Source organism: Ascidiella aspersa, chromosome 6, assembly GCF_963924565.1.
Source record: "Ascidiella aspersa chromosome 6, kaAscAspe10.2, whole genome shotgun sequence".
Lineage (NCBI taxonomy): Eukaryota > Metazoa > Chordata > Ascidiacea > Phlebobranchia > Ascidiidae > Ascidiella > Ascidiella aspersa.
The window spans coordinates 28887370-28901982 of record NC_139452.1 but is presented as its reverse complement, the minus strand read 5'-3'; the positions used below and the strand labels follow the sequence as shown (position 1 = coordinate 28901982).

Sequence of the window (14613 nt, the reverse complement as noted above, 5' to 3'; positions counted from 1 at the left end):
TTTTTAGCAATACATGCAACATGCGTACATCCAGCAACAACAACAACAATACCAACAACAGCAACAACAACTTTCTAATTCAGGTCGGTCTCCAAACATTTTGGCCAACAGTAACATCAAATAAGTGCAAAGTTTTAATATAATCGGAATAACAATTATTTCATTAGATCAGCTAAAAAAAATACTTTGTTAAATAGTTTTATGTGAAAAGTGTTTGTGTTTCAGAAAAAGTTTAGTTATGAAACTTCTTTTTTTATAATAATTAATTACATATATATGCTGATGCTTAAAATCTTTTTAATTTTTCATGTTTTGTTAGAATTATAAACTTCTTTCTTGAGTAATATTTCCTTATTTACATATGCTGGTGCTCAAATCTGTTTAATTTTTTGGATTTTTTTTTAGTTGTGAACTTCTTTGTTAAGTAATATTTCGTTATTTACATATGCTGGTGCTCAAATCTGTTTTGTCCAGTTTTGTTTTGTATTAGGAAGAACGATAGTTTGAATGTGTATGTCAAAACTTCTAATTTTACTATCTTATGTCCATGTTTAAAGTTTGTTTATTGTTTAGTTGGCCTTGTTTTATATCCTGTTTATTTCATAAGGTAAAACTTTAGACATTAGGATTTTATTCAGGTATATAGTGCACTTCATGTCATCACTATTAGCAAAAATTAAAGAATGATATTTCAACCCGAAATATTACGCATCAATAATAGTTTTATTTCTTACTTTTGTGAATTGTGCCATTTCTCTTTTAAAGAATTGCATCATCCATATTACAAATATCAAACTCTATATCATTGTCCAGTTATGGACTGTGCAAAGGTCTACATCTACTTCAATTGTACGTTGTTTATAACAAACTAATGCATTTAACCTGCATTTTAGCTGCGTCGAATCCATCGCAGCAACAGCAAGCATTCAAAAGTCCAGTAGGGGCAAAAACACAAACATCTAACAACACGACGACGGCACAAAGTTTGCCTCCAACAGGTAAACCAAACAAGAAATGAATAAATTTTCTGGCAGTTACAATTATAATTTATATTTAACCAACCTGCTTTATATTTGCACAACATTTTTTTAAACAAAAAGTTAATTGTTTTGTTGGCAAATGTAAAAGGTCTTTGTTGTACATGTATTCTCCTTTTTCTCATATTGATTGCCTATTGTAAAACACTAGTCTGATTTTTTGCGAAACGTATTTGTTACGGGGTTTAAAGCTTTACTGAACAATAGCTTTGACTGTTATTCAGGAAAAAAATAATATTAATTTTATTTAAGTGTATATAAATCAAAACTAAAATCAAAAGTATAAAACAAACCCATTTTTTTCACTTACATTCAAAATTTCTAGTATTATTTAAACCTACTAGCTTCAGCAATGTAACCAAAGGCAGATTTGGTTAATATACTATGATCCCATGTTGTTGTTATAGGGTGGGGAAATCCTGCAATACCTGCCAACAGCCAGCAACCAAGTTACTCAAACAATCCAGCTTTCCAGAATCATCAACAGGTACTTTATTGTTTTGAAGATTTGATCGGATCCCTGCACACATTTAGAAAAACAGCTTGAAATTAGCACATGCAAAACTGTTTGCCCAACAGAAAGTACAAAAACTCAAATGTTGTAGAACTAAGGCTATGAGTTAAGATCTTGTAGTTAATAGGTTTTTCAGGCCTTTCCTTGCTTGATGGTCACCATTCTATGTGTAAGCATATAAATCTTTTTTGAACTAATTAATTTTTTTTATAGTTTTTTTGTTAAGTGTTAACCAGGTGCTCTGGTGTTTTATAGATATTTGTACTGGACGTCAAAATTACAAATATGCGATTAGTGCCACAATTTTTTTAAATTGGCGATATATATGCCCAAAACAGCTTTTTTTCTTAATTAATTCAGGCCGGCAATATTGTTATGTCAAATGACGTCACTGAAAGTAATTTGGGCATGCATTCTACACCAAAGATAATTGTCATGAAAGCATTTCAATGCAATCAGGCGCTAACATCCTGCCGCACTTCAATTTGTAGAACACTAATCTTTCTCTTGTTTTTTTTCTAGATGGATGCAGGTCGCAGTGTTGGTTGGGGAAGTACTCCACCCATACAAGCACAATCCAAGGACTGGGCCCCACAACAACAACAGCAACAACAACAACAGCAAACTAACACTTACCAACAACAGCAGGCACCTCATCACCCCACCCAGACACAACAGCAGGTAGATCAGTTGTGTCATTGTGCGATAACACTCAGTGGTATAAAGCAGGGCTGCGGAGTCGGACTCTGGACTCAGCGTGGTCGGTTTGTTTTGCTTGAGTCGGATTCGAGGCTGGAGTAAAATCAAGCATCGATTAAACATGAAAAAAAATCCAAATTAATGTAACAACATTGAGACGTCTATGTGACTTAAAAAATGGTATTAGCTTACTTTTTGTGCGGAAAAGGAAAGTCTTCACTTTCCGACTCTGCAATAAAAGTGAACGTAAGATTTTCAATATTTTGTTTCGATGGCACATTGCTTGTGCTTTATTATTTAAGTAAGACTTGGTATTAAAGATTTTGCAAAGGTGAGGCCATACAACATTAAAAACAATGCCTATAAATAAGACGATTTTGTCTTTCTCTTACGTTCACGGCTGGATATATATAATAATGTAGGTCAAAATAAATGTACCAGAGTCTGATGTGCGCATGCGCTGTGCTAAATTTTGAAACTGATTTGGCCACCAACTTTAAATTGTAAAGTTGGGATGTTTCAACCACGTATTGCAAGTGATGAATTATTTGGCACCCCTATAAGTGAATTACTAAAAAAACACCGTATTTAGTTATCTAAATTGGCGGAATACTCATAACTCATCCATTCACAATACATGGTCTTGCAATGTGATTATAGGCTGGAGTGTCTAAGCCTGACTCTGGTACAGGTTTGCAGTCATGACTCATCAGCAATTACGTGTTAAATTAATTTTTCATGTTGTCTAGGATTTTTATTCATTATGTTTGTAATTAATCTTTAATATGCAGAGTGAAAAAAATAAGTCCACCTTCAATATTTTTATTTTTTGGCTGCCAATTAAAATTTGTTCAGTTTAAAAACTTTCATAGTTAATATTTTCTGAATTTAATAAAAGTAGTATTTGTTTTTTAGGTTGGTTATTATTATTTTTGAATAATTTTAATTTTATACCTAAAACTTATCCCAAAATATTTGCAACTTTTAACACTGTTATGAATTAAACAACAATTTAACTATTTTGCATAATTCAGTATTTTTTTTAATTGAAAACCTCTTGTACATCGTACATAGATTAATTATATTGTTCATGTAATAAAAAAATATTTTTTAGACCAGTAAACTTTAAATCCATTCCACAGAATACTGCAGCTAGGCCAAACTTCTATGGAAATGCCAGCGGGGACTACAACTGGCCCCCTCAGGCCCCCTTGGCCCAACAGCAGTCCACGATTCAACGTCAACCCCAGATTTACCCACGACCCCAGACACCCAAGAATCAGAACTACCCAGTAATGGCTGGGCAGCAATACGGGAATAATATGCCAAGAGGTAGCATTTTTTTTTGTAAATACTACTTTTAAATATTTTGATGTGAATTTTGGTTCAACTCCATTAATACAAAATTCTAGGATTATCCGGAGCAGAAAATTTTAATTTTCACACAGAAAAAATAATTCTGCAATGGCTTTTCAGTGTACTAATCATACGTAAGACGTTATCGTTGGTCAAAAAGTAGCTTCAGAAGGGCTAGATCTCAGTTGTTGTGTACATATGTTTCATTGTAGAAAAAATAATTCTATTTTATTCTTGGAACTTCCCTATATGAGTGATTTAAACAATAAGGGCAAAGTACATTTTTTTTAAATAGACTTCAATCAAAACATGTCTTTTAATTTATATATATATACTGGTTGAAATTACAGCACATAATGTGATGCCTGTATCGCAAGGATTTTTTATCAGCAAAGGGCATGTGGTTGGTGGAAAAATTCCAGCTACTGTTTAGGATGTGACGGTGATTTTAATAAAGGCAATAGCATGGTGGTTGTTTATCTGGGAATATTTTGCCAACGCTAAATTAATTAACAGCAGACCAAAAAAAATATTATGCAAAACAATGCCACATCTGTGTTTTTTGTATCAAGCCTATTTAGAGAGATTTTGCCAACATTTTAGGATGTTGTGATGTGATATATATATAGTTAATGCCATGGGACGTAGGTCTGTAGCATTGTAGTATTTTATCTGGGATACTTTTACCAATGCTTAATTAACAGCAGACTAAAAAAAATAGTATGCAGAAAAATGCTAGTTTTTTTTTATTAACCCTATTGTAAGGCATTTTACAAACATTCTAGGAGCTACTGGTAATTATAATAAAGACTTTAAAATATTGATTTGACATCATTTTTTGCCAACCTTCAAAAAACATAAGGCCTCTTGAAAAAAGCTTTGCGAAGCAGTTTACCTTACAGCATTTCATGTAAAAAATTATTATTTTCACCTACATTTTAGCATGTTGTGTTAAATGTAATAAATGTGTACCATGTTGATCTTTACTCCATCAAAGTTTTGCCAAAAAAAAATGCACATAATAACCTGTACAAAAAGGCTACGTTTGTGGCTTAAATTATTTTGGAGAATTCACCCGCATTTTAGGATCAACCATTAAACGTCATTAAGGTGAAGCATGTTGGTCTTTTATCCATAAAAGTTTTGCTAACCTTTCCAAAATATATCGCCCACAAAAGTTGTGCAAATTAGGTTTCTTTTGTAGCATTTTTAACAGCCGTAATAATTTCAAAACAATAAATTTTTTCAAAACAATAAGGGTTTATTTGTAACATTTGACATCAACCCAATTTTTTCTACTGAAATGCTGTCATTTTAACAACAACAATATTCCCAATTTATTACCTTTCAAATATAATCAGTTTTACCACTTTTTCTTCAGGTAGTTAGCAGCTGTATCAATTTTAAAACAAAAAAGTTTCCTTAAAATCTGTGCAAAAAGGTATTATTTGTTGCAATAATCAACCCTTTTTTACTGAAATGCAGTCATTTAAAAACAAATCCTAAAATTTATCATCTTTTAAAATATTTTCCACCATTTTGTCTGCAGGTGGAAATGTCCAAGGGAATCAGGCCTACCGGGACCGTCCAGACCAAGGGACTTTCCCCCAGGATGCCCGGGCCTCGTGGGGCACCCGGGGCACACAGCAGAACAACTGGGGTGATAATCAGGGTTGGGGGGACTGGAGTGGCCAGCGGAACCAGCAGCGACCCAGTAAGGGTGAGGGACCGAACATACCCCCCTTCCCCGAAGCTTGGCAGATGGGTGGGCTGCCACCTAGTGGGCAAAACGGCAATTGGGACCCGGCGAATGGACCTAACTGGACGCAGGGAGGTTGGCAGCAGCAGCAGCAGCAACAACAACAGCCTCAACAGGTTTGCTTTATTTTGCTTTTCATATGGCAGGGATATTTGTGATTACTGGTCGTTTTGCTATAAATGATATATTTAAAAAAAACCTTTCAGTTCGATTTTTCCCAAGAAATGATGTAAGTAGTACACAGAAAACCATCGCAGACTGGATCTGTTGATCAATATAATGCAATCAAAGCAGGCTAATAACAACTAGCCTGTAGTGAGGTTCGATTTTATGACCTTCGGCCAACAATTGTAGAGCGCTTACCTAGCTTGCCTTGCTTGCAATACATTGACTGACAAATTCGGTGAGTCTGCGATTGCTTTTGGTGTACTATTGATACATAAATGTAATTGTTGGTCAAAAAGCAGCTTCAGAATGGCTAGATTACAGTTGTTAAACACACATGTGTGTATATATTTAATTAATATTATGCAAATGAAATAATAAAATGAAAAAGACGTTAACAAATTTGTCGTAAGCTTTTCGTTAAAAATATTTTATTATCTAGAGAGAAATTGACTCAAGCAACTTTTTTTATCATTTAATGGTACTTATTAGAGATAGACCGATATATTTCGCTTTACCGATAATATCGACCGATATTTGGCTTCTACCAATATATCGGTATCGGCAAATGAGGGCCAAAATTTTAGTCCAAAAATTTAGCATAATTTTTGCTATACAACAAACAACTTACCCATTTTTTAATCAAAAAAATTGAGTTTTAGCGTCACGCCAAGTTAATATGGAAAATAATAGTTTAATAATTAATAAAGGTATATAAACTAAAAGATTATTTGGATTTTATTTTTAACTAATTTAAGTTTTGAACATTTCCCAGGTATATAAAAATTAGATATGGGGTATCGGTTGCAAAATTGTAAAAAATCGGGTATCGGTATCGGTCCAAAAAAGTGATATCGGTCGATCTCTAGTACTTATTATCTTTTTCTGGGGTATAATTATCCTGAAGAATTAAATCTGCTGCGTGTGTTCTATGTATAATATTGCCATTTTATATACTTGTCTCCTTGTGTACTCTGATGTTTACCACTGACACTGTATTTTTTTTATTTTTTCTTTGTTCTTTTTAGCAGGGCTTTGATCAGAATGGAAGAATGAACAATGCGAATAGGTATGTTAGTTGTGAAAAGAACTGTGTGTAAAAAATATTTTAAATCTAATAGTTTTGGTAAGAAACAGAATTTTAATTTATTTCTAATCATGCAACCATTTATCTGCAAATTGTGAAATAAATTGTACATGAAAAAATATTTAAAATGTAATCATTTTGGTGAGAAACAAATTTTAATTTTAAAAATGTTAATTTAAGTTCTAATCATGCTACCAGTCATCTGCAAAATTATCTTTTTTAATTTCTAATCAAACATTTTTTTCAATGACTTAATTTATTTATGCAAAACCTTAAAACGTTGTGTTCATTTCCTAACGTTTCTGTGGTTTGTAATACAGTGTCATTAAATCTGATGAGGGCAACACTTCATCTTGTGTGAAAAAACAAATTTTATAATTAAAATAAAACATGTTGGTGGACAATTTTGACAGAAATTTTAAAGTGTTGTTTGTATTAAGATTCCAAAGGGGAGACAACCAACAGAGGTTTCCGAACAATGGAAGATATAGCCCCAACTCTCGACAGTCCAGGGGTAATTTGTACATGTGTTTTTGTTGAATAAACTTCCATTATTTTCTTTGCCAGACAACTATTTTGGTTGGAAATTTATTTTTAATTTATGTTTTAAAACTTAGCAGCATTCTTTAGTGAAATCGACCTAAATTAAGCTTTTTCTGCTATTGTCGCAAAAGTTCAGAGAAAGCTATCTTTTCTGCATTTGATTTTCGTTTGACAAAACAGTCATTACAGCCTTACACGCTACCTGGCTGTTTTAAATTTTTGCAAAATGTTGGCAGTTTTTCTGTAATCCATAAGCCTTTTTTTCTCTTACCTTTAGCTGAAAAAAATGATTTGAAAATTTCTTATAAATTATATGTCGACACAACACTACCACTACAATTGTTTTTACTGTTAATTTTTTTGATAGGTATATAACTTCAATTAGTTTTTTGTAAAATACGTTGTACACTTGAACAATTATGTTAATAACTTAAGTCAGCACTTTAGCTTTATTCTGTCTCTAGAAAATATTTTTCTTTTAAGCAAATATCAAATATTTTTAATCTTTTTTTATTTTCAGGTGAAAAGACAGAGCGTGAGTTGTGGTCGCCCGCTGAAAATAAAAAGAAATTTGCTGTAAAACCACCGATGAGGCCACAAGAAGGATTAAAGGAAGTTGAAACGGAAAGAGTGGTGGGTCGAAATATTGGGAAAATTTTGTGCAAAAAACGTGTTACTGACGAGCAAACTAAATGTTTATCAAAATGTATTGCCTACCCTTGCAAGTAAATGACTTCAAATTAAAGACTTTTCCTGACAATATTTTTTTTATTTATACATTTTATAGATTGATAGGTGGAGTGGAATATTTTACACCTTAGTATGTTTTTTTCTCGGGAATGGTGATAGCATTGTACATGATAAAATGAAATTTTCTTTTCTTTTATATATTCTGTTATATTTTTCTTGTATTTATACAATATATATAAAGTTATATGTAAAATTATATATTTTGCCAATTAGTATGTTTTTTCCTGCGACTGTTTTTTTTCTTTCATAATTATATTCTGCTTCGACTAACTTTTCAAATATGCCAGAAATGTCCTTAAGTAATACCTGCAAAAAAAATTTTATTTTTAGATATGTATGGACTAGACATGTACCCTTTATTTACAACCAGGCAGATTCAATTTTAATTTAAAAAGTAATCTGAAGGTGGTTTAACAGCTGGTTAATGTAACCTGGTTGAAATTATAGTTTTTTGTAATATGTTTTGTAGATACAACCAACAGAAATCAAGGCATTCCTTTATTCGTGGCTGGGTGCTAAAAATCTGAAACCTGTTTATAATATCCACGATAAGCCTGACCAATCATATCGCTGCGAGGTATGTCATTTTTGTCGGATTAATTTTTGTTTTTTTCTTTTTTCGATTAATCTTTGTATGATTGTTTAAATTTTTGTTAACCCTCAAATTTTAAAATGTATCTCATTTTTACATTCGTGCTAAAAAAAATTAAAAAAAAATTATTTTAGCATTTTTTTTTGCTCAAAGAAAAATTCACGTCATACAGAAGTAACCTACACTACACAGATCTTTTGTTTGAACACTACACAGATCTTTTGTTTTGTTGTTTTATATTGGAGAGGTGTAACTTTCAATACAAAAGCTACATTACAAAGATGATGTCCATTCCTCAAAAGTGCAAAACCCCTTTATATCGTTTTCTATTTTGAATGCTAGGAACATAGATCAGAAGTTCTAATTTTTTTGCATTTACGTCGTACAGAAGTAGGTAGCACTTTGTGGACCTTACAAAAATATAAAAAAATTTATTCTACTCCAGCCATTTCGTTCTAAAACTAGTAAGTTTTGTTTTCTGCTAACACAGTTGACAGTGGGTGGGCACCAGTTTGTTGGAGTAGGAGATTCGCAGAAAAAGAAGGAAGCCCAGACTGAAGCTGCATGGAATTTTGCCGACTTCCTCGTTAAACAGGGAGAAGTAAAGGAATCGGAGCTACCTCCGAAATCGGTGGGTTAAAAAACGTTGAAGATGTTTGACATCTCTCTGATTTTAGCCTTCAATGTAGTGAAGGATTATTTAAATTTTCAAGCTATAGATTTTAATTATTTTTATATTAAAGCTATTCTCTGTAATGTGGTTACATATCTATTTAATTTATTTTATGTAGGTGTTTACTATCCTAGATCAATAAAGAATTAGTGTTTGACTACGATCATAGAACATTTTCCAAATTATTTTGTGTATCTGGATAAACAACTTATCTTAAATAGTTTTTTCCTGTTATCAATAGTTTTATTTTTTTTTCAGAAAATTCAAGAAGATATGGCTGAGAATTTCGGAGCTGTTAAGGAAACAAATATTGAAAAGAAGGAAGAAAATAATTTATACAAGAAAGGTTTGTCTTCAATTCTTTCCCAAACTTCATTTTTTTTTTTATAAAAACTATTCCTGTCCACCTTGGTCCCACAACTAGGTAAAAGAAAAAAAGTAGGTAACAGTATCACTACATAAGAAAATATATGTAAATTAAAACATTATGGTAAAAACAAAAAGAATTAAAACATTTAATGAGGGTCGCTTCTATTTAACTCCTTTTTGAATTTAAAATTTTTTAAAATATTTTTCTGGTAAGGTTGTGTTCCATAATCTCAATTCCTGCCACTTTTTGCAAAAATATGTATTTTTAGGCCCCTTGATCCTATATTTAGGAAAATAGAGTATAACTAAAAAAATTGTATTAATAACTTTTTTATTGGAACAGAAAAATTCAAACGTGAAAGCAGATGAACTTTTTTCCTTTACATCATCTTTTTAATTTTTAATTTGAAAAAAATAATTTGAAAAAAAAGTCCAAATCTAAAAAAAAATATTTTAGACCTTAGAAATGACATCAATTTCAAAGATAACATTTTCTTTAATATTATTTTCAGCTCCTAGACCCCAACCACAACCCCAGACACATCAGCAACATCATCAACAACATCAGCAACAACACCAACATCAACAACATCAAAGACGACCACCAAGCGCCAACAACATGAACCACATGCGAGGTGCCAAGAACAACATTCCACCATTGATGAGCCTTGTAACTGCACCCGTTGTAAGTTACTTGATAATATTGTGGACAAAAACGATGGTTTCTCTAATTCCTATCCCCGAACAAATTTTATAAAATCTTTCACCCCTCGTCTTGACATTTTCGAAAAAAAAAATAACTTCTTTAACCTTATAGTTGGTAAATTTAAACACTTAAATCCTAAAAATTTTGGTAATTACCTATAATTAGTAATTCCTGGCTACATTGGAATTTAATATTTTTTAATGTGTACAGGAAGTTTTAAATCCCCAATACCAACCTTTATGGCCCAAGAAAATGTGGCAGATGTCCAATAACAAATAAAATAAAATGTAACCTCATTTCCCCAGCTCAATATCATTCGCTTTGCAATGAACTGTGTAACAATAAAATTAAAACGTTGTTTACATTGTTAGACATTTAAAAAACTTTATCAAAAGTGATATTTTAATTATCCCCCAAAATCGAACAGAAATCCACTCACAGGGAATGGACCAAATATCAAATTGCTTTCCATTAAGTTGTTTAACAAATATCATTTATCTCTTTTTAAAAACAAAGATTACAAGATGTTTTTTCAGCAATATTTTATTTATCCACCAAAAAACACTTTTTATTTAGGGTGTTCCCCCAATGCCCCCATTCATGGAGTACGGCTTCATGCCCCAAGAAATGTGGCGCATGCCCCCGCCCCACCTTCAACGGGGGGGTCCATGGATGGAAGGACCCCCTGGCCCCTGGCACGGGGGTATGATGGGCCCGGGGCCGAGGGGACCGGGTCGGTGGCACCCGGACCAGCACGAATACTGGAGACAACGTGAATTGGAGGAACAGTGGATGGAGGAAATTCATCAAAGTCAGGAATTGTGAGTTTTTGATTTATTTTAAATAGATTTTTAGTTTTTTAAAATGCTTGGTCTCAAGTCAATTTTTTTAAATTTTGTCTCAAGTCAACTTTTGATTTTTTTTGTCTTCGGTCAATTTTTTTATTTTTTTTGTCGTCAAATTTTTAGTTTTTTTTATGGTTCAAGATTTTTGGGTTTTAGCTTCGAAAGACAGTAAAATAAAACACTTTGTGACCTCTTTCTTTTTGTGGAAACTTTCACTTGACTCAATTTAAATCCTGTCTGTCAAGGATTGTATTCTATTTCATTTGCAATATCAAATAAAACGTTTGTTGCATAGTCGAAACAAATAGTTTCGTTTTGTATAATTATTAAAAAAAATCTCATCTAAATCTACAGCATTTTTTGCGCCAAACGTTTGTATATAACAATAATAGGATATTTATTAATTGACAATTTTTTTTTTTTTTTTTTTTGTATAAAGATGTCCCGAGGACATCTTCATCAACCGAATGATTATGCGACAGAAGGAGGCTACTATGGGTCCTGGAATGAGGGGAAGACCCCATCACCCCATGCCACCCATGATGGAGGGGAGGCCTGGGGAATGGCAGGTCGTTCAACCAGTGAGTTTAAAGCTTTTGATAAGAAAAAATTAAAATAATTCTTATTTAGGTTTTGGGCCTGTAAATACAACTTACAATTTAAGCCAATACATATTATCTTGGTTATCTTTTTGACATTTAAAGGTTTAACGTTGAACTGTGTTTCTGCGACATTTGTTTATCTTAATTTTTGTTATGTAAACTGTTTGTTTATAGAATCCTTATCTTAAATATTTTATTTATTTATTGTTTTGGGGGTGACAATATCTTCCATTTTTGTATTTTATGCTTATGACAGGCTGCCCGGTATTTCCTTAAACACCGGCAATTTAACACAGGAACCCCTAAACTGGGGTCCACATACCAAATAGAGTCCGTTTTTTAGGGGTCAGTAAATAAATAGTTTTAAGTGTAAAGCCAAACCCAAAATAGGTAAATGGAATGAAGCGATCTAAATAAACTTCGCTATATATTAGCTAATTTCAGTATGTTTGTTTTATCACTTATATCGGTCTTTATGTAATAAGGTTTTTTCCTTTTTCAGATATTTAATTACAAGCGACTGTCACGTAAAGTCCTTAAACAATTCAGGAGCCACTGTTATAATAGACACTTACCCAAACCTAACAAATACCATATTATGTAAAAGGCCAAGAACCGCAACCAACTAACACTGGACGATCGCCACATAATGTCCAAGCACGCCGCAATTTATCCACACGAAGAAGAACTCAAGTCAGTCCACCGACTTGTCACTGTGGCAGAACAAGCACTAAAGTCCCTATCCGACCAGTTCGTAGATGAAGATCATCCTCTGCCTAAATCAGGTATTTTAGCTGTTCCTGCAACAAATTAGTTTGGAGTTTGATGTTAAAATTAGTTTTAAAGTTGAAAATACATAAAGAGATATTGGAAACGTTTAAAATGCTACCTATTTCTGCATTGGCTTTAATATTTATTCCACTACGTCTAACTACAACCTTAAGCCAGTATCTTAGATTGATTCATAGTGTTCACTAAATGCTACCTACATTACGTTTGTTTGGGCTTTGATAATCTTATTACGTCATACTACAATATCAAACCATTATGCCCAAAAGAATATTAGTTTGCATTTGTAAAACAAGTAACACTGTAGACAAATTGTCAACCTTAGAATCCAATTTTGTTCACAGTGTCACCTATTTTTCAGTTTTTGAATAAGACAAATAATAATTAATTGTTTACATCTGATAGTAGTGTAACTATATCTTGTGTCTAGTTTTAGATTTTCATGTTTTTAGCTAAACATATTATTTTATAACCCATTGCCCAAATCAGCTATTTCAGATATTTCTTAGCAAAAACAGTTTATTTTTAATAGCTATCTTATAAATATTTACTTTTCAAATTGAACAATTTTTTTAAACTCTTTTCAGTTTAACAAATTCAATTGATAACCCGTTTAATTAGAAAATAGAAAACAAAAACATATTGCCTCATTTGGCTAACTGAAACCAGTAAGTCGAAGTTTAAGTTACCCGTTGAAGTTTGCATGCTAGTATAGCATCGCAATAACAACACTCGTCTGAGATGAGATTCGAACTCACAACCTTGACATTTTCTGAACTCTGCTAACTGAGCTGCGCAGAACTCAAGAACCAGTCCAAGCAAGCTGCCATCCATCTTTTTTTATTTCATATTCAAAAACAGCTCTCTGGTAATTGTTAACCAACGTTTCGGCAACCTATTCAAATCGCCTTTGTCAGGGTGAATAACGTCGAACGCTCGTAGTTGAATAATAAAACGCCATATTATTTGTAATTTTTGTTGTTGTGTATCCGCAGACGAGAACCAAGATTCACCAGGTGAAAGTAAATTTTCATTAACCAAAAAAACTTATCAAAATTAAAATAACATTGACTGTTTAACAGTGCCACCTGATTTTCCGATTTTGATTTAGTTAAATACTGCAATTAACAGATTGATTTCATTGGTGATTTATTTTTTTACTTTTGAATATTCAGACGAGGAGGAAGATGGTGAAGAGGAAAAGAATAAGAATGCGGAAGACGCGGACACAAATGAGGAGAAGGGATCGGGAGACGATGATAAAGCGGAGAAGAAAGCAAAGATTCAAATGTGAGAAGGCATTAAAACGATGAAACTGTTCTGCAGGACATGGTTGGCTACCAGTATAGTCTTGCCATTCAAAATATCGCACAGCCAATAGTCTTACCCCTTTAGCGAATTTAGATCCAGCCTATTAAAAGAAATAGCCATAAATAATTCTTTGATTTTAGCGCTATCCACAGATTTTCGGTTATACGTCGATTTATTTTGAAAATAGAAAATATAACGTACGCAATAATATGGCACTTGCGTTGTTTTACAATTTTCCCAGATTTCACAACACACCCAAAAGCCTTCGCGTAACACAGAATTAAATTAAATTTAAACTCAGAAAACGACGAAATTTGGTAGATTTTAATTTCGTGCAAAATTTTAAACAAAGTTACCACATTTAGGTTTTGTTTCTTTTTCGCATTCCGATAAATATTTTTCGACTAGAAAATAGATCTCTAAACTTCAAAGTCGCCTTATAAATTTTCCCCTGTATTTTCTCCTACTTTAGATTGAAGCGTCCGAAGAAGCCAGCCAAGAAGTTGATCGACACCAGGCCCCGCGTATTGTGCGCAGTAAACAGGGTGGGAACACTTGCTAAGGGTTTACTTATCCACCAAGACCCCAACGTGTGTTTGGTGCTTCTATGTGGGGAAATACCAACCAAGCCACTGTTGGAGAGGGTCATGGAATATTTGCCAGGTAAGTTGAAGTGTTGCTTTGATGATTTGTTACGCTATGGTTTGATAAATTTTTAAAAAAATTGTGAAATTTGCTTGCTCCTTGTTTTGTCTTTAAAAATAATTCAATAAAATATTTTTTGCAGTTTTGTGAACGAAAAAGTAAAAAAAATCT

The 14613-nt window shown here is 32.7% G+C and overlaps 1 protein-coding gene across 1 annotated transcript in view; it reads left to right on the top strand.

The window, feature by feature from the left end:
* The window catches only part of LOC146141164 (uncharacterized), a 28416-nt gene that overhangs the window by 4753 nt on the left and 9050 nt on the right, over window positions 1–14613 (top strand). The window contains exons 5-23 of the mRNA XM_083392828.1: window positions 8–83; window positions 894–998; window positions 1445–1524; window positions 2074–2232; window positions 3393–3582; window positions 5156–5481; window positions 6559–6599; window positions 7058–7131; window positions 7681–7793; window positions 8380–8487; window positions 8993–9133; window positions 9434–9521; window positions 10057–10229; window positions 10827–11071; window positions 11261–11263; window positions 11535–11676; window positions 12311–12482; window positions 13662–13776; window positions 14270–14460. Of these exons, the coding sequence (XP_083248954.1) occupies window positions 8–83; window positions 894–998; window positions 1445–1524; window positions 2074–2232; window positions 3393–3582; window positions 5156–5481; window positions 6559–6599; window positions 7058–7131; window positions 7681–7793; window positions 8380–8487; window positions 8993–9133; window positions 9434–9521; window positions 10057–10229; window positions 10827–11071; window positions 11261–11263; window positions 11535–11676; window positions 12311–12482; window positions 13662–13776; window positions 14270–14460 (2542 nt within the window). The remainder of the gene's footprint in view (window positions 1–7; window positions 84–893; window positions 999–1444; window positions 1525–2073; window positions 2233–3392; window positions 3583–5155; window positions 5482–6558; window positions 6600–7057; window positions 7132–7680; window positions 7794–8379; window positions 8488–8992; window positions 9134–9433; window positions 9522–10056; window positions 10230–10826; window positions 11072–11260; window positions 11264–11534; window positions 11677–12310; window positions 12483–13661; window positions 13777–14269; window positions 14461–14613) is intronic.